The 24,640-nt window shown below is 43.4% G+C and overlaps 1 protein-coding gene across 1 annotated transcript in view; it reads left to right on the top strand.

Annotated features, from left to right (window-relative positions):
- The first annotated feature begins 1,403 nt into the window (after nt 1-1,403).
- Nucleotides 1,404-24,640, top strand: part of LOC147609649 (ubiquitin-conjugating enzyme E2 8) — a 42,836-nt gene continuing 19,599 nt past the window's right edge. Inside the window, exons 1-2 of the mRNA XM_086788015.1 lie at nt 1,404-1,633; nt 2,022-2,149. Coding sequence (XP_086644141.1) covers nt 1,564-1,633; nt 2,022-2,149 — 198 coding nt within the window. The 5' untranslated portion in view covers nt 1,404-1,563. The remainder of the gene's footprint in view (nt 1,634-2,021; nt 2,150-24,640) is intronic.

The following is a 24,640-nucleotide window of genomic DNA, read 5'->3' as shown; positions in this document are numbered from 1 at the left end:
CAACTGATGTTGTAATCGTGTGTAACTATGAATGCAAAATCTTTTTATATGCAACACTATAGATGTGATGCAGAAGAACATTGGAGAAAATGTCATGAGAACCATCATGAATGTTTAGGATAAGGATTCATAGAAGAGGTATGGGGGGATCCACAACAAGGACTTGTGGACCAAGGAGCATAATTTCTTTTGGAAAGAAACATAGGCACATTTAACTTTCATAAATAAAGATAAGCATTTTTATGCTTAAAATCTGTTTACCATTAGGCCATGGAGCTTCATTTAGAGAATATGTGTTTACTGATAAAATAAGGATGTGGTGATGAAACCGCAAGATTACCATTTTTTATTCAACAATTCCTACCCCTCTGGTTTTGATATTCCTATTCGTTCAGCTATTATAAGCTCGAGCCTTGTTTTTAAGAGGATATGTGCTAGAACCCTTGATCTAGAAAAGCATGGGGAGCTATATGAGGAGGCAATTTTGGTCTTATGTCATTTGGAGAATGCATTTCCACCATCTTTCTTGGATATTTTTATTTGATATTATGACTCATTTTTGCATTCATATCATGGAGTAAAAAAAATTTATGTGGGTCATTTAGGTTAAAATGGATGTATCCTTTTGAAAGATACATGAAAGTTTTGAAATTGAGCACATGCAATAGAAGCACAACATGTAGCATCAACATTTCCAAGATCAAAGGTAAAATGCAATGGATGAATGGTTCAAGCTGGAGAGAAAAAGTAAGATAAGAGTGCAAAATTCAAATGGCATCCCTTATCTCATAGTCTATATCCTTTCAATACCCAAAAAGTGGTGGTCCTTTTCACCCCCAATCAAAGGTGTTCAATAAACCTATACTTTTTTTTTCTTTTTAGAAAGTAAAGTATTTTTATTCAATACCAGGTAACATTGCGTTGAGTGGCTGTAGCACATGAGGTTCGAACTTGGGCACCTCCCTACTCTTGCCCAAAGGCTACACCATATTTATTCTAATTTATTCAATCCTGACTCGAGCACACCAAATCAGCTATTCCAACCCTAGGAACATGTACTATAGAAAATCAGCTATTCCAACCCTAGGAACATGTACTATAGAAACTCACATTATATGTTCACTCTAAACTAGACTAGAAAAACTTTGTTGGCAGCTCTCTAAGGGCTAGTTTCTACTCTACTAAAAATTTCCAATGGTTGAAGCGAACTACAATTGGTGGCTCTGAGTTGCTGGACTGCGCTAAGTTGCAACTCCTCAGTATTTAGCCTATAGTACTCAGGAGACAGCTTCATCTCTCTTTTGTAATTAAACCATATTAATATTAAAGTATCCTTTCTCTAAATAAAAGAACCATGACCAGCGTGGAAATAAGCCCTAAGAGCTGGAACTATTGACCAAATCATGATAACATAAGTTCTGTAAGGAGCCACTCCCTTCTCTCTCTCTCTCTTACTTTCGTCTATTTAAAGCTTCCTTCTTCTTTGGCGACTAGTGTGTTCAGCGAAGAGAGAGCAGATCAGAGTCGGTGTTTGCTGCCAAGGCCTTTCTGCCTGCAACCCTCATGGCGTCCAAACGTATTCTCAAGGAGCTCAAGGATCTACAAAAGGATCCGCCGACCTCGTGCAGCGCAGGTATGTCTTCAAATCACAAGGGCATAGCTATGATTTCATGCTGTTCTGCACATGAGGCCGTTTGAAGCTGCTAGTATTTGTAAATTTGTTCTCCATGCGGCTAGGGTTTGGAATAGCTTTGCAGGTTTTCCTGCTAAAACAATCTGCTATGGATTTTTGTTAAAGGATTATCGGTGTCTGTGAAGGTTTTGATATTGATAGGGTTTTGTCAAGGTTTGACCTTACTAGGGTTTTCACGAGAGGTATCTTTCCTTAAATGGTTGTGTCCATGAAAGCTGCCTGCAACCAAAGTGTCCGTCTCGTTTGGCACTATGTTAAATGCTACCATTTTTTTTTTCCCCCGAGGAGTATGTGCTTTGCTAAATGTTACTGTCTTTTTTTTTGGTAGGGCCAGTAGCAGAAGATATGTTCCATTGGCAAGCGACAATCATGGGGCCTGTTGATAGCCCTTATGCTGGAGGTGTTTTTCTGGTCACAATTCACTTTCCTCCAGATTACCCATTCAAACCCCCTAAGGTACCTGTTTGCAATGAGTAAATCTTATTTGGCTGAACTAGGGTTATCTTGTTTTACAGGCTTGCATAATTATTTCATCACCAAATACACATGCTGTATGCCTCAAGAATCTTTTTAGAGTTTATATGGGTCGATGATTAAGCATTAATGTTTATAATGCCACCTCTTAATGTTTATAATGCCACCTCTTAACGTTCACCTAAAGGTGTGGCATCCTCATGTTACTTAGTCCTTGAGAGGGGGTCGGTCCATTTATTCTCATGTGCTGGGAGGAAGTCTGATCAGCTTGCTACAAGTTTGGGAGTCAAATGTGACATTAGCTACACATTGCTTTCCTTTTTAGTTGAGGAGATGTTTGTAGGAGGTTCTCCTCGCTATGAATTCTTAGAATTGCTTTTGAATGTTTCCCAGCTCTTGGATATGGTCACCCATATACAAGGAACCATGATAACAGCAGAGGTATTTACATTTTATTGTTGTCTTACATGTTTTTATGCAGGTGCTTTTGTAAGCTAGTTTTTGACCTTCGGATCCAAAGCTTTACATTAATGCTAGTGTTTGGCTTGTTTAGGATCGTCACAATTTTTTTAAAAAAGAAAAGAGATCCCTCTATTAGTTGTCAAAAAGAACAGCAGCGCAGGCTATGTACAAACTCAGTTCTTTAGAGGAAGCAATAATCAAAATGACAAAAAGGAGTGAATTGAAGAGGGATCTGGAACGGGAGCTGTCGAGATCTGATGATGAGAAACCTGTAGTGCTAGTCTCCAACCATCCTCCTCATATGCCATGGTTTGTCGGAATGCATAGCGAAAAATGAGACAACTGTGGTGAGAAACGAAACGCATAAGTGTAGATTGAGAGTTGTATAAACTCTGCTATATACACAAAGATCCGGTACAAAATGGAGTGTGGGGGAATACCACCCTATGCAGTTGGTCGGCCAGCCCAAAAACAGTCGACAGCAGCAAATCATGTCCATGATTGGGATAAAGCCAGTCGGCCAGCATATACATAGTCGGCTAGGACAAAAACCTTAGTCGGCCAGGACAGAGATAGTCGGCTAGAACCATATAGTCCCCACGACCAAAAACAAGGAAAAAAATAAGGAAAAAATGGAAAAAAATGGAGAGAACTCCTAGGTAGGCACACCCACAACAAAGGCCCTCACTGAGTAATATGTACAGACAGGAGATGACTGCTAACACCCCCTCTCAGCTTCTTCTGGATGTGGAACCAACCCCAGTGAGCTGGAGTGCTGTCAGAGCATCGCTTGAGGTATAGACTTCGTGAAGAGGTCCGCTGCATTGTCCTCCATCGAACAATAAACACACAACAAGGATGACCCACAAGAATCTCTCACCGAGCTAGTACCAATATTCATAATATGAATCAAATCCCAAGTCTCAATGATGTCCAGAAATATACTCAATGCCCAAACTGTGGTAAAACTTTAGAAAAGCTCCTCGAAAAAATGAACACCAAGATGAATCCACAGATGGCAGGGGAACTCTTATCCCGGAAGACAGATATATGGGCTGCTTGTTGCCAGATTCCTGCCAGGAATCAAGAGAGGGCGTTGGCCAGTGTCGGCTGAAGGCGACGTAGCAAGCAGAACCGGCTGGGCAGAGTAGCAGGGTGGCTCAGCAAGGCGGCGCAGGTGGAGCAGACGAAGTTGAGGCGGTAGATCAGTGGCGGCGTGTCACCAGCCTGGACATTTCCCAGTATGAAAGGGGTTTGGTGGACTCTAGGACATCTAAATATTTGGAAAGTTCAAGCTTTGGGAATGGGGGAATATCCTGGAATACAAAGGACCACACTCCTAAAATTTAGGAGATTTGCTATTTTTGGCCCAACTCCGATGGAAATTTTGTTCACGTCGTTACATCTGGAATTGAGCAGATACCAAGAGTTGGCAAAGTGTCTATGACAGAATGTCTACCAGTTGGGATGTTTTTAGAGAAAGTTTATGGAAGGACCCATCTCTTAGATTAGGACATGTGGCAAGAAAGTGGACCAAAGTGAGACAAGTGGCCTCACACTTGTTAGAAAGTGGATCAAAGTGAGACAAGTGGCCTCACACTTGTCACTTCAGCTATTGTGTGGCTCTCCACTTGTCATCATAGCCTTCTCTTTCCATTTTCACTCATGGTAGTCCCAAATCTATAAATTGGAGTCCTCTCTCTTCATTAATAAAGGCTCTCTTGCTGCACACTAGCCTCTACCATCGTTACAGGTTGGCCTAATGATGGCTACTCACTTTCTCTCTCTTAAAGGCTGCCCATAAAGAATACCGGCTGTTGGGGACTGTTTTGGAGGCTTCCATCGCGAAGAAATATTGAAGCCACTGTATTGGCTTTACTAGCCATTGCACCTTACCAGAATTTGTACTTGTACTTATTGTACTAGCCATTGTATTGGCTGTACTAAAATTTATACTTGTACTAGTTTGTACCAACCATTGTACTTGCTGTACCAACCACTGCACTTGTGGTACCAGCCATTGCACTTGCTGTATCAATTATTGTACTACTTGTACTAACTATTGTACTTGTTGTACTAGCCATTGTACTTGTTGTATTGGCTGAATGGATGAAGACCCGTGGTTTTTGGGGAAGAATCAGTACCCACACGGAGGTATATGGATTATATTGTTGGCTTGGCATTTCTGCAGCTTGTGTTCCAGCTTGGTAGCCTTGTGTTGGGTTGTGTTATGGCATTCGTATATGGATAATCCGGCATCTCCCGTGAGGAGAGCAAGGTCCTCAAAGCTTGTACATGATATTATTCTCCTTGGGTAATAAAATACTCGAAGGGGGGAGAGGGGGGGTCGGCCCATTCCGGCCTCTATGCGGTGTCACATGTGCAAGCTCCATTTTCAGCATTTGTGGATGTTTTGTTCAGCTTTTATGTTTTATGCAAAGTGATGATGGATATGTGTTAAGGTTGTGGCCATGTTTAAATGTTTTAATATGCATTGATGATTTTAAGATTTAACAAGTGTGTCAAAGGTCCTAGTCCCTCGAGCATGGCACCTGCGGAGCAGGGGCTAGCGCAGCCGGGTTGTTCGGCAGCAAGTGGTCGAAGAAGATGATGATGATATTGGTGATGATCTCCTTGCTTTCCCAGAGACTTGATATCCAAACAAGAGGGCTCTAGTTTCCTTTATACTTGGGGAGGGCCTTGCTTTTTGCCAAAAGCAATACTTTTTGCTTTAGTAATAAAATATTACTCAACTTTTGTCAAAGTTCTTTAACTTTGCTTTTCTAACTTCAGGGCCTTGATTTTTGGAAAAAACGGCTTTTAGCTTTTTGGTCTAGCTTAGTTTCCTCTTGCTAGTGGTGCCCTTGGCTCATGGTCAACCCAGTTTGACTTTGTACTTTTCTCTCCTTTTTGACCAAGACTAGTGCTTTTTCTTGAGGAAACCTAATAGTCCCTGTCTCCCAGCCTTCTTCCACCTGTTTGGTGATCGGACAAGGGTTATATCATGTGAAAAGAGCTAGGAGGGCGAAATAGTTACAATGAGCTTGTGGTTGCACAGAGGCTAATAGGGCTGATGGTGGCGCTCTTGTGATGGCGATGGAACAAATTCCTTCTCTTGGATGATGAAGGTGGAAAAGAACTCCCCACCTTGATGATGATAGCGAAGATGGGCTTTACTCTTCCATGTTGAAGCCACGCTTTAACGATGAAGATGAAGTTGATGATGATCTTCTCGCAATCTCCCACGATCTCGATGATGATGATGAAGCAAATGATCTTCAAGCTCCTTCAATGGTCTTGCTCATGGTGCTACAAGAGAGGTTCAAGCTTTTTTATACTTGAAGAGGGCCTTGCTTTTTGCCAAAAGTTTAAATAGGATTTTGCTTTTGCCTTTTTCTCTTTGTTGTTCTCTTTTTCACTTTAAACATTAAATTACTATTCAAATAAGACCGGCTTTTCAAAGTTCTTTTATGTTTTTGCTTTTCTAGCTTCAAGGCCTTGCTTTTTGGCCCAAGAGCTGCTTTTTAAAAAAGCGGCTTTTAGTTTTTGGTCCGGCTCTGTCTCCTCTTGCGAGTGGTGTCCTTGGCTCGCAATCAATCCAGCTTGACTTTTTGCTTTTCTTTGCTTTTTGATCGAGATTAGCACTTTTCCATGTTAAAACTTCATGGTTCGTGTTTCCATGCCTTCTTCTACCTGTCTGGTGTCTAGGCAAGGGTTCCATCATGTGAAATAGAGCATAGTTGTCATGGTACGAAAATATGATACTGAACGGGAATTTTTGGTACGATATGAAAATTTGGAATACTGCACGATAAAATACGATTTTTTTAAAAACACTTACAAACTATGGAGCTTCAAGCTTGAATGTGAGGGAAGGTTGGGAGAGGAGTCCATAGTGCTATGTGTCTCTCTCAGTTGGATCTCCCAATTGTCTCCAAAAAAGAGCTTGCATGGGTAGTGCGATGCCAAAGGTCTTGCAATGTAGTGTTTATTACTAATTGACCGTCCTTGCACAAATATGTGCAGTGCATGTCCTCTCTGCAGATCAAAATGGTCCTGTCCAAATCTTCTCCCTCGTACACAACTTGAGGATTTGACTGCCTAGCCTATCTATACGAGGGATCTCCAAGTGATGTAGCAAGATTCTCTCCTCATTCTACCAATCAAGTGTACACTACTAGTCTACCTTGCTAGATGTTTTGGGTCTCTCAGCAACCCCATATGGAATGCTGAGTGGATACGAAAGTCGCGAAGTATTGCGGGCATTCGGGATCTTCCATCTTTAACTGTTCAGCAGGATTTCTATTTTTGTTGAGCATTTGGATCTATTTCTAAAAGGGGGGAACTTATCGTATCGTACGATATTGCACGGTACGAATTGGTTCGTGCCGGTACGAGAAACAACCATGAAGCAGAGCTAGGAGGGCCAAATAGTTACATTCCCTCCCTCTTATATCGCAATTGTCCTCAACTGCAGAATGTATTGTATTTCTAAAAGAAGGGGGGGGGGGACTTATCGTACCGTACGATAAGTCTAAGGGAGGGGGATATTGTACTGTACAATAAGTGTAAGGGGGAGGGGGGACTTATCGTACTGGACGATAAATCTAAAAGGGGGAGGGGAAACTTATCGTATCGTACCATATTGTATGGTATGAATTGGTTTGTACCAATACGAGAAACAACCATGAAGTAGAGCTAGGAGGACCAAATAGTTACATTTCCTCCCTCTTATATTGCAGTTGTTCTCAACTGCAGAATGTAAGTGTTCCAAGTATATCCATATGTTCCTAGTACATCCATATATTCCTAGTACTAGTCTTGTCTGGTGAGCTTGTGCGTTTTATCTGTAGTGTCATCTACTCATCTGGCAACATCTCTATGCCCTTTTCTTTAACTAATAGCTTTGTTCTTGATGGTACTTGTTCATGGCCTGTCACACATGTTAGTTAAAATAAATTCATATTTACCTCTTGTAAAAACTAGACAGAAACTAGTCAACAAAGAGGTATGCCTCATTTGTGTCTACTGGGTATTCCAGGTACTTACCAGGTAGTCTGTCCACACATCAAAAATATCACACAAAGTCAAAAAAATTCAAACAGACATCAGTATGCAGTGCATAAGTAATGATGCTCTTGTTCATGGATTGTCCTGCTTGGTTTCATCGAAAACCGTGTTGAGCTATTTGGCTCCCGAGGGAAACCACTTAGACTATCCTCAAGGCCATCTGGTCACTAGGACCGCCAGAGAGTTCATTAATAGTCATCTGGGCCATTTGTTCGCATTGACCGCCTGACTAAGAAATCAAATACAATCATCTGGGCTATTTGGTTGCAATGACCGTTCGACTATGAAGTCCAATACAGACATCCGGGCTATTTGGTCGCAATGACCGCCCGACTATGAAGTTGAAGATATCTGGCATCGTTGCCGTCCAATGGGTCATTTGGCGAACCTTGTGTGATCTTCGAGGTCCATTCTTTGTGGTCCACTTGGAGGGATACTCGTAACACCTGAAACCGATCCCGTCAAGTGGGAAAGCCTCCGTTGGACACCCACACGCTTAATAGCACAACTTTAAAATCACAAATTTGAAATGGACAACTTAAAACAACTTGAAATTTAAATGAACAGAAATGGAAAGATGGACACCAGCACTGGGGCCGGAACGGGCCGACCCCCCCCTCAATATATGATATATTTATTGGGAGTATTTAAAGAATACAATGCTCCATGGGTTCTGAGAACCAGATAATGTCCATGTACATATGAAAACAGTTCCAAACAAATAGACTCGAATTTCGATGAAGAAAACTCGAAGCAGAACGACCACTTGTGTGGTCCAATCTTTACGGTCCTGTGCATTCACTGGACTCCGCGGAGAGCGCCACTGGTGTTCCGAGACCACGCACAAGCAGGCGCTCTCGTACTAACGCCTGATCTCAGCACCTTTGGACCGAGGTTCTCCAGAATAGCTTGGACAACCCGGCACCGAACGGGTGTTGGCCGAGCGGGATGAATCCTTTATCAGATTTAAACATAAAATACTTTTTCAAATCTGAAAATCACTTACTTGTAGATGGTTGATAGAAAACCAATACTTGTGGTTCGCTGAGGCCACCCTTGTTGAAGAAAACAATTGCCTTGTGGTGAACCACCAAGACAGGTACCACCGAAGAAGGCCACAGCCGCCTGCTGTGAGAGAAGGAATACCCTCCGCTTGGCGGCAGCGTGGAGGAAAGATGATGAGCAGCCGCATGTAGTTTGTGGGCAACCTTGCTGCAGAAACAGGCGCAAGTAGTGAACTGTAGATGGTGGGCAGCCGCCTGTAGATGGAGGCCCACGACTGTGTGCAGGAGTGAAAGGCAGCGCAGCCTGTATATATGCAACCACCTGCTGAAGGGACAACAGTCGCCTGAGAGATGGTGTAGATGCCTTGTTGAGAGAAGGTACGCAGCAGCCTGTAGAACTGTGAGCGCCGCCGTCAGCTTGAGGGAGAGAAGTTGTACACAGCCTGCAGTACAGAAGGTACACAGCCTGCAGTACAGAAGGTACAGCCTTGAGTACAGAGGGTACAGAAGCAGTTGCAGCCAGCCGCATGGGGAAAAACAGGCGCAAGAGAAGATGATTGCCGGTTGATGAACATGCGCCAGATAGAAGCGATGGATACTCACGCTTGAAGAAGGGAGTCTTTTTAATAAAATTAAAGTGGAGTTGTACTATTGATGATACCCACGTTTGCATGTGGGGACTAGTGGGAGTAGGTGACCATGCCCACCCCCACACTCACTTAAAAGTGGGGCTCCCCACCTTGGCCCCTAAGTGGGTGCCCAAAGGGGGTGCCCACTTTTAAATAAGTGTGAACACTTAACCTTATAAAACAAAGGGGTTAGAATAAAATATTAAAACAACATGTGTAACATACTTACCACCTATTCACATGCACTAAAACTCGTCAGAATACAGAGCAGACTTCACGACTCACTGGCAGGCGTCCCCGCTCAGTAAGTAACACGTCAGGCAGGCAAACACACAAATACATGTCATGCGAAAACAGTTTCAAACATGCAAAATATGTGTGCATGTGCAAATAGTAACATGGACATATCTCCCGTTCATGGAACAAGTACAAAAATATCTGTCGGCACAAAACTGGCACGACATAAAAACATAAAAACCTGGTCTTCCTATGGAGTGACAGTCCCATAGGTAAGACACAGTTCCAGGCACGAGTTTCCCTATGGTGTGACAGTCCCATAGGCAAAACACGGCACGAATACTCGCTCTTCCATGGCGTGACAGTCCCATGGATCGAACACAGTCCAGGTCATACACGGGTGGCACTGGTCTGGCTCCCGTCCATACGACACCATCCTGCTAACACACGGGTGGCACCAGTCTCGCTCCCGTCCATGTCAGCAAAATACTGGCCTCTTCACATGAGACACCGGCCTGGCCTCAAGTGAACGAGACGCAAAAACTAGGAATGGACCAAATGGTCGGCCAATTGGTGACATCCCCCCGGGCTTCTAAAGAGTTGACCTCAACTGAAAAGCCTCAAGATATGCCTGCAACAATTGCGGATAATCTGCAAAATAATCCTCATTTACCCATTTGGCATCAATAGGCAAATAATTCTTAAACTTCACAAGGTATCTCCTGGAAAGCTTTCCTGCAGGTAGCTTTCTCTCCTTGTGAAAAACAATCTGTTCTGGCTGGAGGATCTCCTCAAGCTCTTCAATTTCTGGCGGATCTTCTGTGACAGGCTCATCAGGATCTGGCCCCACATATTTCCGAAATAGACTCACATGAAAAGCATTGTGAATCTTCCAATGACTAGGTAGAGCAAGCCTGTAGGACACTTCATTGATCTTATGAATCACCTTGAAGGGTCCATAGTAGCGAGGAGAAAGCTTAGGATATGATCCTTCTCGTCCTGGCCTCTTCCGAAGCCTAGCCTTCTCAAATTTCAGCAATACCCAATCACCTTCTTTGACTTCCATGTCCCTTCTATGCTTGTCAGCAGCCATTTTATGCTTATCCTGAGATCTTGCAATGGCTGTCCGCACCTGACCAAAGGCAACATCCAAGTCACGAACATATTCATCAGCTGCAAAAATCTCATCCTTGGTACGAAGGATGGGTGGCAAGACCACTCTGCCATAAATAATCTCAAACGGAGCCTTTCCTGTGGAAGCATGGATAGTATTGTTGTAGGCAAACTCAACAAGTGGAAGATATTTCTCCCATGCACTCTTTTGATCTGCCACATAACATTTCAATAAATCCAACACGGCTGAATTTGCAGCTTCACTTTGGCCATCTGTTTGGGGATGATAAGCTGATGAAAACTCAAGCTTAGTACCCATATTATCAAATAAAGCCCTCCAAAATAGGCTTGTAGTCCTGGGATCTCTATCCCCAACAATGGATTTAGGCATACCATGATGCTTGAAAATATTAGCAAGAAAAAGCTTTACCATATGATCAGCTTTAATGGTTTTCTTGACAGGCAAGAAATGAGCTTGCTTGCTAAACCTGTCCACAATAGTCCAAATAGCATCATTCCCATGCTGGGATCTAGGCAAATCCATAATAAAATCCATCGTGATACTTTCCCAAGGTTGCGAGGGAATAGGCAATGGCTGAAGCAAACCTGGAGGCTTTTGCCTGTCAAATTTCACCTTTTGGCAAGTAATACATGCACGCACATAAGCCTCAATGTCTTTACGCATGCTTGGCCAAAAGAAATACCTCTGAATCATGCGAGTAGTAGGCATAATACCTCTATGACCAGCATATGGTGGAGCGTGACATTCGTCCATAACCTTTGGACGCAAATCCTTCACCACACATAGGGAATTATCCTTCATGAGATAACCCTCGTTGATAACATAAGAGGCATGTAGCCATCAAATCAGTCCATATATGGCAAAAATCAGCATCCAAATGATACAAATCTCTCATAGCAGATAAGTCTCCATGAGAGGCCACTGAGACTGCAGCAACATAAGGCCTCCTAGATAGTGCATCGGCCACCACATTTTTCTTTCCTGGAGTATGCACAATCTGAAAATGAAACATGGAAAGAAAATTTGCCATTCTCATCTGCTTCTCTGAAAGCTTGGTTTGAGATAGAAAGTATCTCAAGCTTTGATGATCTGTCTTGACTACAAATTCAGCCCCAAGTAGGTAGTGTTTCCAAATCTTTAAGGCGTGAATTACAGCCAAGAGCTCTTTCTCATAGATATCCATATGAAGCTCAGCATCATGCAAACGACGGCTCTCGTATGCAACTGCATGCCCTTCTTGATTTAGGACAGCTCCTATGCAATCACCACAAGCATCACATTCAACCACAAATGACTTGTGCAAGTCAGGAACAATCAATACTGGACCACATATGATCGCATGCTTGAGCTGCAAGAAAGCATCCTGTTCTTTTGAAGTCCATTTGAAAGCAGTTTTCTTCTTCGTGAGATCATGTAGAGGAGTGGCAATCATAGCAAAATGCCTTATGAAACGCCTGTAGTACGAACATAATCCCAGAAAACTACGTACTTGATGTACATTTTGCAATTCGGGCCAATTCCGAATGGTCTCTATCTTTGCAGGATCCATTGTAACTCCATCTTTGGATACAATATGACCCAGATAATGAATCTCTGAAAGGAAAAACTCACTTTTCTTGGCATCGACGAAAAGTTTATGCTTCCGCAACTCTTCGAACACTGTGACCAAATGAGTTCTGTGTTCCTGCTCATTCTTGGAGAAAACCAAGATATCATCAAAGAAAACTCCTGTAAACTTGCGATGGGGTCGGAATATCCTATCCATCATACGATTAAAAGTAGCAGGAGCATTGGTGAGACCAAAAGGCATTACCAAGAATTCATATAATCCGAAGGCTGTCCTGAATGCAGTCTTATGGACATCTTGTGGCACCACGCGAATCTGGTGATAACCACTCTTCAAATCAAGTCTGCTAAAGCAAGCTGAGCCATCAAGCTTATCCAAGATATCATCAATACGTGGAATTGGAAATCTGTTCTTGATGGTAAGCTTGTTCAAAGCTCTATAGTCCACACACATACGGAATGATCCGTCCTTCTTTTGAACAAGAAGCACAGGAGAGCAGTAAGGTGAGAAACTCGGCTGAACCAAACCTTTCTCTAAAAGCTCGTTGACATGCTTCATGATTTCTTCTTGTTGTGCAGCACTCACTCGGTATGCGGGTTTGTTAGGTGGAGAACTACCTGGCACAAGATCTATGCGATGATCTTCGGGCCTTTGGGGAGGTAATTCACCTGGCAACGAGTCAGCAAAACAGTCGTTGAATGCATTAAGAAAATTCAGCCTATCATTAGACATAGCATCCACATTTTGATGATTTGGCACAAAACTATCACGCACAAAAATCAAGTACGTTGAAAGACTCTTTTTCATTGCTTTATTAATTTGGATGTGTGATACAACTGGGATAGAATCCCCTTCTTTGCCAGCATCAATAAAATGCATGCGGCCTTTATGCATAAAAGAAATCATATTGGACTTGTAATCTTTGCGGGGCTCAAGCCTATGGTGCCACGGCTTGCCCAACAATACATCACATCCATTCAGAGGAGCAACTAGGAAATGCTCATTGTCAAGGTAGCCCTGGATATGGATACGCAACTTCCCTATCAAAGGGGTAACCTGCACCTCTTTACCAATAAATGCAGCTTCGGCTTCAATCTGAGGTCCCATGTTTTCAACCTCAATACCCAATGCAGCTGCCATTTGCATAGAGATGAAATTGTCAGTTGCACAGTCATCAAATATGGAGAGTGCGGGCTGATCCTTGATTTGCCCCCAAGCCTTGCAAACCATACGCTCTTTTGCATCATGACCTGTTTTACCTTGCACATCAGGAACTGCATGAACATTTGCTTTGGTGTGCTTGTCCTCGTGCTTTGGTTTGCGATTTGGGCATTGCCGAAACATGTGGTCTTTGCTACAAGAAAAGCATTTTCCATCCTTAGCATATTGCTCTCTTTGCTCCGGGGTTAAGCCGAATTTGTTCTTCCTTGGGCCCTGTTCTTTAGATGTGTTATTTTCAGCTTTACCACCCTTGTAAGGCTCCCGGAAGTTCTTTTTAGGTGGCTGTCCACCCTTTTGCTGATTTGGGACAGCCTTGTCCTTCCCCTTGGAACCTCCTTGATCCTGCTTAATCTTGAGCACCAATTGCTCTGTAGCAAGGGCAGAAGCTGTGAGTTGTTGCAACGTATGTTTTGGGTGCAATTCAATACCCGATCTATAAGCAGGTTGCAATCCAGAACGAAACTTCCTCTTTCTTTCATCCTCAGAGATTAGCATGAAGGGAGTCACTTCCAGCAACACTTTCCAAAATTTGTTAAACATATTGTTGCACACTTTCATTATCTTTTTGTTCCAGCCTGTCCCACTTTTGAGTGAGAGTTTGCTCCGCATTGGGTGGCAAGAACTGAGCATAAAATCTATCTTTGAATTCCTTCCAAGTAGAGATGGGATGCTTGGTGATCTTTTCAGTGATCCACCAATGGGCAGCAGTCCCTTTCAAAAACATGCTAGCATGGCGCACCTTTGACTTTTCTGTGAAGTCCTCACCGCTAAAAGCAATGTCGAACTGTGCCACAAATGCTAACACCTTAGAAGCATCATGTTCACCATGAAAGACATCAAATTTGACAGATTTGTCACCTGCTTTGAATTCCTTGAGCTTCCTGGCATGAGGCTCATGATCTTCTCTTTTTCTTTTCCCCTTATCCAACGGGGTAGCCCTGTCTGCATGGGCTCCATGGGCCGTCATAGAAGCTTCATGGGGCACGGTAGCATGTGCTCCACGAACTCGAAACTCAGATGCATGTGACTTACCTGCATATGGCATGGTCTCTCCATGAGACAACTCAGAAGGCAAAATTTTTCTGGAAGTAGACCTGTCACCATGAGATACATGTCTGGCATGCATGTGACCTTCATGCCCTCCATGAGCACTGGCATACATATATCTATCAGGCTTAGTGCCTTGGGGAGAGGATGCATGTCGAGAGGTGACAGTCACCTCTTCCTTTTGCATAAAATATTTCAGCCTCTGGGATGCGGGATCTCCATGCTTCAAACGAGGTGGCTTTCTGAATTTCAGCTCTCCGTCATCCCCCTCTTTGATATCACCTTTGCGAAGGAGATAGGCAAGTGCCAACTCCCTTGGTTTCTTGCCCACTTCACGAGCCATTGATTCAAAAGTTACATCAACCATAGCATCAGCCTTCCTGGCTTCAATAGCACTTTGCAGATGTGGATCTTCATGTAAAAACTTCAACTCTTGCTCTTGAGCCTGCAAAAGTTTTCTCATATGTTCCATTTCAGCCCTCATAGCTTCAGGCTCTTGTTCAAGCATAACTGTCTTCCCTGGAGACAGTTGACCCTTGGATTCACTATCCATAACCCTTTCAAGGGGCTTGTGTCTACCACGCAGGGCATCAGACCCACGAGAGGCACTAGATGGACCCCTCGAATTTGGTACTTCCAAAGGGTTGCCTTGGCTGTCCATTGTGTTTTAAGTTTGCTAAAAGCGGGATGTCCAGTACACAAGTTCGTTTCCCCACTAGGAAGAGGGAAACAACCGTGCTCTGATACCAATGAAACCGATCCCGTCAAGTGGGAAAGCCTCCGTTGGACACCCACACGCTTAATAGCACAACTTTAAAATCACAAATTTGAAATGGACAACTTAAAACAACTTGAAATTTAAATGAACAGAAATGGAAAGATGGACACCAGCACTAGGGCCGGAACGGGCCGACCCCCCCCTCAATATATGATATATTTATTGGGAGTATTTAAAGAATACAATGCTCCATGGGTTCTGAGAACCAGATAATGTCCATGTACATATGAAAACAGTTCCAAACAAATAGACTCGAATTTCGATGAAGAAAACTCGAAGCAGAACGACCACTTGTGTGGTCCAATCTCTACGGTCCTGTGCATTCACTGGACTCCGCGGAGAGCGCCACACTGGTGTTCCGAGACCACGCACAAGCAGGCGCTCTCGTACTAACGCCTGGCTCTCCCGATCTCAGCACCTTTGGACCAAGGTTCTCCAGAATAGCTTGGACAACCCGGCACCGAACGGGTGTTGGCCGAGCGGGATGAATCCTTTATCAGATTTAAACATAAAATATTTTTTCAAATCTGAAAATCACTTACTTGTAGATGGTTGATAGAAAACCAATACTTGTGGTTCGCTGAGGCCACCCTTGTTGAAGAAAACAATTGCCTTGTGGTGAACCACCAAGACAGGTACCACCGAAGAAGGCCACAGCCGCCTGCTGTGAGAGAAGGAATACCCTCCGCCTGGCGGCAGCGTGGAGGAAAGATGATGAGCAGCCGCCTGTAGTTTGTGGGCAACCTTGCTGAAGAAACAGGCGCAAGTAGTGAACTGTAGATGGTGGGCAGCCGCCTGTAGATGGAGGCCCACGACTGTGTGCAGGAGTGAAAGGCAGCGCAGCCTGTATATATGCAACCACCTGCTGAAGGGACAACAGTCGCCTGAGAGATGGTGTAGATGCCTTGTTGAGAGAAGGTACGCAGCAGCCTGTAGAACTGTGAGCGCCGCCGTCAGCTTGAGGGAGAGAAGTTGTACACAGCCTGCAGTACAGAAGGTACACAGCCTGCAGTACAGAAGGTACAGCCTTGAGTACAGAGGGTACAGAAGCAGTTGCAGCCAGCCGCCTGGGGAAAAACAGGCGCAAGAGAAGATGATTGCCGGTTGATGAACATGCGCCAGATAGAAGCGATGGATACTCACGCTTGAAGGAGGGAGTCTTTTTAATAAAATTAAAGTGGAGTTGTACTATTGATGATACCCACGTTTGCATGTGGGGACTAGTGGGAGTAGGTGACCATGCCCACCCCCACACTCACTTAAAAGTGGGGCTCCCCACCTTGGCCCCTAAGTGGGTGCCCAAAGGGTGTGCCCACTTTTAAATAAGTGTGAACACTTAACCTTATAAAACAAAGGGGTTAGAATAAAATATTAAAACAACATGTGTAACATATTTACCACCTGTTCACATGCACTAAAACTCGTCAGAATACAGAGCAGACTTCACGACTCGTTGGCAGGCGTCCCCGCTCAGTAAGTAACACGTCAGGCAGGCAAACACACAAATACATGTCATGCGAAAACAGTTTCAAACATGCAAAATATGTGTGCATGTGCAAATAGTAACATGGACATATCTCCCGTTCATGGAACAAGTACAAAAATATCTGTCGGCACAAAACTGGCACGACATAAAAACATAAAAACCTGGTCTTCCTATGGAGTGACAGTCCCATAGGTAAGACACAGTTCCAGGCACGAGTTTCCCTATGGTGTGACAGTCCCATAGGCAAAACACGGCACGAATACTGGCTCTTCCATGGCGTGACAGTCCCATGGATCGAACACAGTCCAGGTCATACACGGGTGGCACTGGTCTGGCTCCCGTCCATACGACACCATCCTGCTAACACACGGGTGGCACCAGTCTGGCTCCCGTCCATGTCAGCAAAATACTGGCCTCTTCACATGAGACACCGGCCTGGCCTCAAGTGAACGAGACGCAAAAACTAGGAATGGACCAAATGGTCGGCCAATTGGTGACAACACCCGACTCCTGAATGGTGACCAACAACCACTTTGGTACTCGAACAGAATGTGGAGCCTCCTATTGTTGCATCTCCAACCTCGGGCTCAATCTCTACAACTGATTGAGGCTGGCTAGCTGGAACAATAGCTTGGGAATGATCCTCATACTCATCTAGTTCTCCAAGAAGTGGTGGCTCCTCGATAGTGAGAGCTGGAACATGCTCATCAAAGACAACATCCCTGTTGACAACAACCTCGTTTCGCTCTAGGTCATACAACCTGTAGCCTTTGGAAAGAGTTATATCCCACAAATACAAGCTTCTGGGACTTTGAGTCAGGATTCCCTTTCTGCTTCTTTGGAATGTGAACATAGGATAGGCATTACTCCCAAAAACACGAAAATGGGAGAGAATTGGTTTCCTGCCAAAAATAAGCCTCAAATGGAGTCATTTTAGGTATAGAAGTCGTCCGAGACCAGTTGAGGGTATGGACAGCCGTAGCTGCAATTAAGGAAGATGAAAGAATGCACACGGGCATTGATATGATCCCACTGTGCCTGAGCCTCTTGCTCTTTTGTAGTAGAAGGTAAAAGCTCACCCTCCAACTCTGGCCGTGGAACTCCAACCACAATGAAATTAGCCAAATCATAAGACTCTAGGACAGATTCCATCATTACCTTCTAGATGCCATAATTGGTCTTGTCTAACTGTGTCAAATCCCCAAAGGATCACCTCGTAAAACGCTCCTGGTACAAGGCTCGAAACCTACAAACAAACTAAACAAACGTGAAGGGGACATACTTCCCTTCCTCTAAGAGCTCACTCCTGAGCTCACTAAAAAGCTAGGGTAATCCCTCTGAAGGATAGTCAATGTCTCCTATGTAGCGTCCTCCTCAACACGATCCTTCCACTTGATCTTGTATTCCGTGATAAGTGTATTACGCAATCATCTTTCACGAAATCCAAGAATCTTTTTAGGTTCGTGTGGAACAAATGTTATATCCTCGACATCTATGATTTCTTGAGGAGTAACTAGCTGGTCTATTCTACCTAGTACTTCCTTAAGTCTACTAACATGAAATATAGGATGAACTTCGTGACACTCCTTAAGAATCTTGGACCTAATACCCGGGATCTATGTACACAAATTTTGTCATTACGGAATAGTAAACCATTCTGAATCATCCACTGACCTCTTGCAGCGTGAATGGTAGGCTGCTCAGTCATTGAGTCTTGGTTAATCAATGAGCTCCTGTCTTGGATCTTATGCCAAAATAGACCAAAATAATTATCAGTCTTGCAAAGCCCTCTCAATGATTGAAATAAGTCTGTAGAAATCTCGGTGAACGACAAAGTATTCACCTCTCTAATTCGACTAAGCACGTTTGCGACACTATTCATGGCAGGGTTAGTTCCGTACGTCGTACGACTGAAACCGTACGTACCTGCCGTACTGTACGATACCGTACGTTTTTTTGGGGGTTGTGTTGTTGTTGTTGTTGTTGTTGTTGCGTGGAGCAATTTCAGTCTTCTAGAGAGCCATTCATCGCCCTTTGCAGCCTATAGGGAGCTGTTTGTCAGGAGCGTGTGCACTTGCCATTGCCATATTAGGCAAGCGATCATATTGCCTGATGAGGAGGAGGAGGCAATCTTCATGGAGCCCTATAGTGAGCTTGGGCAGCAGATACTCGCAGCACCAGGAGTCAGCATGGACGGGGCCGAGCAGTTGGAGTTCATAGGCCTCCGCCTTCGGCATCGGCAAAGGGTGGCCTTCGCACATATGTGAGACGGGGATCCTCGACCTCCAATCCCCGCCTTCATGATGATATTCCATTGTCCCCTCATGATGATACCCCACTGCCTAGAGAGCCCTCGTTTGATGATGATGGCAACCTACTTAGCGAGAATGATCCCCAGAGTGTCTCGTCCACCTTCGAAGAGTCCTCTTCAGAGAACTCTCTTGATGGACACTCTAGTAGTGATCATGTTGATCATCATGCAGATGTTGGTGATGATGTAGACTTTTGATATGTTATAGCTCTCTAGGCATTGGGCATCTATCTCCTTCTAGCCCATCGATGATGTATTGTAGTATGTAGTATCATGTATGTATGCATGTTGGCGGTCGCCTATGCCATGAGTTTTTGGCCTATCCTTTTGTAGCAATTTTGTACTCTAATGGCATGATGACATTATGTTCATGGTTCTACTATTTTGTAACTTCTTGTCTACAATTTTTAAGTTTAGGAAGTATTAAAAAAAAAAAACGTACTAATATCGTACCGTACCTCAAGAAATTTTAAGGTACCAATTAGTGTCGTATTTTATCGTATCGTACCGTACCGTATGGTACCTTTCGTACTAACTAACCATGATTCATGGATCCCTTTTGATAACGAATCTCAAAATCAAAATCTTGCATTAACTCAGTCCATCGAGCTTTCCTTCAAATCATCTGCAACACACACATACTTAATTGACTGATGATCAGTTCAATACCACAAACTTGGAGCCATATAAATAATGTCTCCAAACCTTGAGAGCGTGAATGACAGCAGAAAGCTCCTTCTCAAGGGCTGGCCAACGAGATTGAGTGTCCTGTAGGTTCTTACTCTCGAAAGCAACATGTCTACCATCTTGAAATAGAGCAGTCCCGATTGCATAGTCACTGGCATCAGTTTCAAGAACATAAGGCCGACTAGGATCGGGTAATGCTAAGATAGGTACTTCCTTGACTTTATCTTCAAAAGTTTGAAGGCCATATTCAGATCGTTATTCCAAGTGATAGGTTGATTCGACTTACGTCCATGACCTTTCAACAAGTCGGTCATCGGTAGTGTGAGCTGAGAGTACTCCTGCACAGATTTCCGAAGAAAAACAACAAACCCGAGAAAAAAACGAAGTTGTTTCACTGTCTGCGGTATAGGCCAAGCTAGAACCTTCTGAACTCGGTCATAATCAATGCTCAATCCGTCTCTAGTGATCTTGTGTCCCAAGTAAATGATTTCTGTCATAAAAAACTCACATTTACTTAATTTAGCATATAGTCGATTCTGTCATAAAATAGTTAAGACAATCGTGAGGTGTCTAACGTGATCCTCAAGAGTACGACTATATATCAAAATATCATCTAGAAACACAACCACAAATTTTTCCAAATGTTCATGAAAAAGATCGTTCATCATTTGCTGGAAAGTGGTTGGAGCATTGGCTAACCCAAAAGCTAATACGAGAAACTCGTAATGACCATACCTAGTCCGAAAGGCTGTTCTTTCGACATGCCTTTCATGAATACGTATCTGGTGATAGCCAGTACGTAAATCTATCTTTGTGAAATACTTCGCTCTGGCTAACTGGTCAATCAGGTCATCTGATCTTGGTAGAGGATCGGTTCTTGATTGTTAGCTTGTTCAATCTCTTGTAATCTATACACATTCTCCAGGTGTTGTGCTTCTTTCTCCTGAGTAACACAGGTGCACCCCAAGGTGATTTACTTGGACGGATCTGGCCCATTCTCAAATAATCTGCGAGTTGTTTGGCCAACTCATCTTCCTCGGCTTGGCTCATCCTGTAAGGTGGAATACTAATAGGTTGAGCACTAGGGACGAGGTCAATACGATGATCTACTGCCCTTCTAGGTGGTAAGCTTGATGGCAGTTCCTTAGGAAATGCATCTTGAAACAAATCAAGTATCTTCTTTAATTTGTTGCTTTCAAACACACTTAATTCATCAACATCCATAGTAGGTATGAGAAATGAAGAAAGTGAAATCAAGACACAATGAAAAGCATTATACAAAGAAGAATCCATTATATTTCCAAAATCAATTGTATTTACAAGACGTCCTTGAGAGGGTTGTATACAATCACCTAAGATACAATACTGGGTGTTTCTATGTTCAAAAGAAAAAGTATGACTAGACCAATCTATCTGGACTTGAAGAGTCTTAAACCACTCAATCCCTAATAACAAGTCTACATGCTCTAGATGCATAATATAGCATTCCAGAGTATCTTCGTAGTCTTGAATCCGGATCGGTAGCGTCTCCACCTTTCGATCCCATACTTGTCGACCCGCAGGTAGGTGTATCTCATAGGTATGATCGTTGGGTGTTGTGTCAAGACCCAATTTCTACACAAGTTTGTAATTAACAAAGTTGTGTGAGCTGCCAGGGTAGAAAAGAATATGTATTCTATGGCCATTCACTTCTCCATAAACTCAGAGAAGATGATGCAAGCCAAAAACTTTAGAGTTGAATATACAATCAGAACATGAACTAGGGCGAGAAAGTACAGTAACTGACGTACCTGTCAAAGACAACTGGCTAGCTGCCTTTGGCTTGGGTCCTGCGTTGGTCTTGGCACTCTTCTTCTTTGGGCTCTCGTTACGCATATGTTCTTTTTCTTTGCAGATGAAACAATGTCCCTCCTTCTTGAGCTTCAAAGCCTTGAGGAGACAGTTTTTCTTTGTTGCTGGTGTTGAAGTAGAATTCTTCGAAGGTTGGTCCGAAGACATTCTTTTTGTCGTGCTAGCCATCGGTGCGGAGAACTTCCTTTTGTGCTTGTTCCCCTACTCTGGGGCGGGTTTAGACTTGGAAGAGACCATTGTATCGTCATAAATACGAGCGGAATGAATGGCGTCGTTCAAAGTTTTGCATTTGTTGTTTTTAACCTGTAAACGGTATGAGTCGGGTAAACCGGCTACGAAGAAACCCAAAAGAGTAGTGGAATCCATCTTCGTAGGTTTCATATGAAAGTCTTTAAATTTATGGAGGTAGACCTTATAAGTGAGGTTTTGCGAGGTCATGGTTAAACTAGCAAACTGGTCGACAATATCATAGACATCCTCTTTCTTGAGGAATTCTTTCTTGAAGACTTCTTCGAGCTGTGCCCAAGTCGTTGTTTAGGGTTGAGTTCTTTCCACCAAAGAAAAATTTGCTTGAGAGGAAACCTTCTGCTAACTGGATCTTTTTTCCGTCGTCATATGGATGAAACTGGAAATGGACTTGCCACTTATGTAGCCAAGTGTCCACTATCTCCTTGGTACGCTGCTTTTACTCTTCCCTAAACTGTTTCGGAGTAATATTGGGGCCCAGAGCAGATGCCAAAGTATCCATATCCGAAAGAGTAGATAGAGTAGTGGTCAACAAAGAGATGGAATTCTGTAAAGCATGCATTTGTGCGACGACTTGTGCTTGACGTTCCAAGAAAGAAGCTTCGAGAGCAACTTTAAACTCTTGAAAATCAGATTTTGAAACAAAATTGTCGAAAAGATCGCCATCGGTGGCTTCCGTAGCCGGTAGGTCTTCACGTTCGGGAATGGGCTCCAACTCGGATTCTTGGGTGACATCTTGAAGAGGGCAAGATGAGAGAAAAGTTTGATCTTGCACAAAGAAGAGTGCTAGAGAGCTCGAGAGATGTGTGGCAAGAAGCCTCCTTGAGGGGAATTTATAGGCTTTCCCAAAAGCTTACTTAGCTTTTGCTTTTGTGTTTTTTTAAATTTTATATATATATATATATATATATATATATATAAAATCCACAAGCATTTTCCAATGTCCAATCATAACATAATGACCAAAGTAATCACTATCAAAATCATACACTTGACCATGCAACTCTTATGCTTTGATCACTATCAAGTGTCCATGGCATGCTCAATCAAGTAACATTTGGCTTCCATAGCCTCGGCCTGCTTGCAATGTAGTTGAGTTGTGTGTCAAATGAGCGATTTATGCTTGTTGTTAAAAAAAAACACATGGAAAACAAGGCATTGGTTTTTAAACCCCTTTGCTAAAGTTCAGAAAAAAAAACGAAAGCAAGACCGGTCCACCGGGCGTCCACACTTGGGTGCCCGCTCGTTAGTCTATCCCTAGCCGAGCTCGCCAATGAGCTTGCCTAACTCCAAGCTTCCCCAAGCCTCGAAGCTAGTCTTGTGTGCGTGTAGCATACGGTAGATACACATTGTGCACATGACAAACTGTCGGTCCACCGAGAATGTCAGAAGGGTCTCAGCCATCTCGAGCAAATTTGCCATCTCAAGGGTTCACAAGGTCTTGTGAAGGGAGAGTGGGTGGGACAAGAAAATGAAGAAGAGGTTGCGAACACTATGCAAGGTGGTTGTCTGGCAAAGATGTGGCCGCCTTCTACTTGTTTCTCCAAGTCCCGAACAGCCTAGAAATTCTCCAATCAGCACCAAAAAATAGCAAACCCTTGAGCTTTCACTGTCTCCAAGCTTCAAGCCACCTGGGGCTCTAATACGTTTTCTATGTCTGAGATCTTTCCGCCTATTAACCAAGAAGCTCGCATTTGATGCTCGTTGGTGATTCACACGGGGGACTATACCATGTTGGAATGCACAGCGGAAATGAGACATTGTTGTGAGAGAAAACACAGAAGTGTAGAGAGAGAGAAGCTGTATAAACTCTGCTATATACACTAGATTCGGTATAGAATGATACAAGAATGGTGTGGGGGAAAAAGGTGCTAATATACTATTTTGGGCAGTAGATCGGCCGGTATAGAACAGGCCGACAGCTCGTAAAAGAGGACCATGACTGGGAAAATCTAGTCGGCCAGGACCAAACCAGTCGGCCAGCACATGATCCAGTTGGGTGGCAAACACACCATGTCGGTTAGTAGAAGACAATTCCCCACGACCAGAAAAAAAACAGGAAAAATACGGAATATGAGAAAAAATGGAGAAGCACCTACATGGGCGGGCACATCCACAACAATGGCCCTAATGTGTAATATGTACAGGCACGAGATGATTGCGAAAATCATTGCCGTCTAATGGGTCATTTGGCATCGTTGCCTTCCATATACAAATCTCGTTCCTTGGGTTTTTCGGCATCGTTACTAGCCTAATATAAATCTTGCTCTTTGGGCTATCTGGCATCGTTGTCGCCCAAACTAGAGCATGTCCAAATAACCATTATATAGCAAAATAATGATCAATGCCATTTCAGAACACACACACACACACACACACACACACACACACACACACACACACAATGAAGAGGTCTAGAGAACCGAGGTACAATCCCTCCCTCTTGAATTTGTCTTGTTCGCAAGACGTCTATGCTTGTACTTCAAATACATTTGAAATAATCAACACTGATCCTTTGCTAGCATAAAATCTTAATGCTTCGGAGATTTCTTTTTTTTTTTTTCCGAGAAAAGATCCTTTCATTAGTTATATAAAAACGCCCGAAGGGCTTCAAAAGGCTCTCTCCTGCTCATAAGAAAACAAAGCAGAGATCAAAGCAAGGCAGCCAGGGAGACTCTCCCTAGGTGCTAAAAAGTACAAGTATCAGTACAAAAAGAACTGAGGGGCTATATTATACAATAG

The sequence above is a fragment of the Cibotium barometz genome, chromosome 51 (assembly GCF_041138505.1).
Source record: "Cibotium barometz isolate CiBa-2024 chromosome 51, ASM4113850v1, whole genome shotgun sequence".
NCBI lineage: Eukaryota > Viridiplantae > Streptophyta > Polypodiopsida > Cyatheales > Cibotiaceae > Cibotium > Cibotium barometz.
Note: the sequence above shows the minus strand (reverse complement) of the source record. Positions and strands in the feature narration are given on the sequence as shown.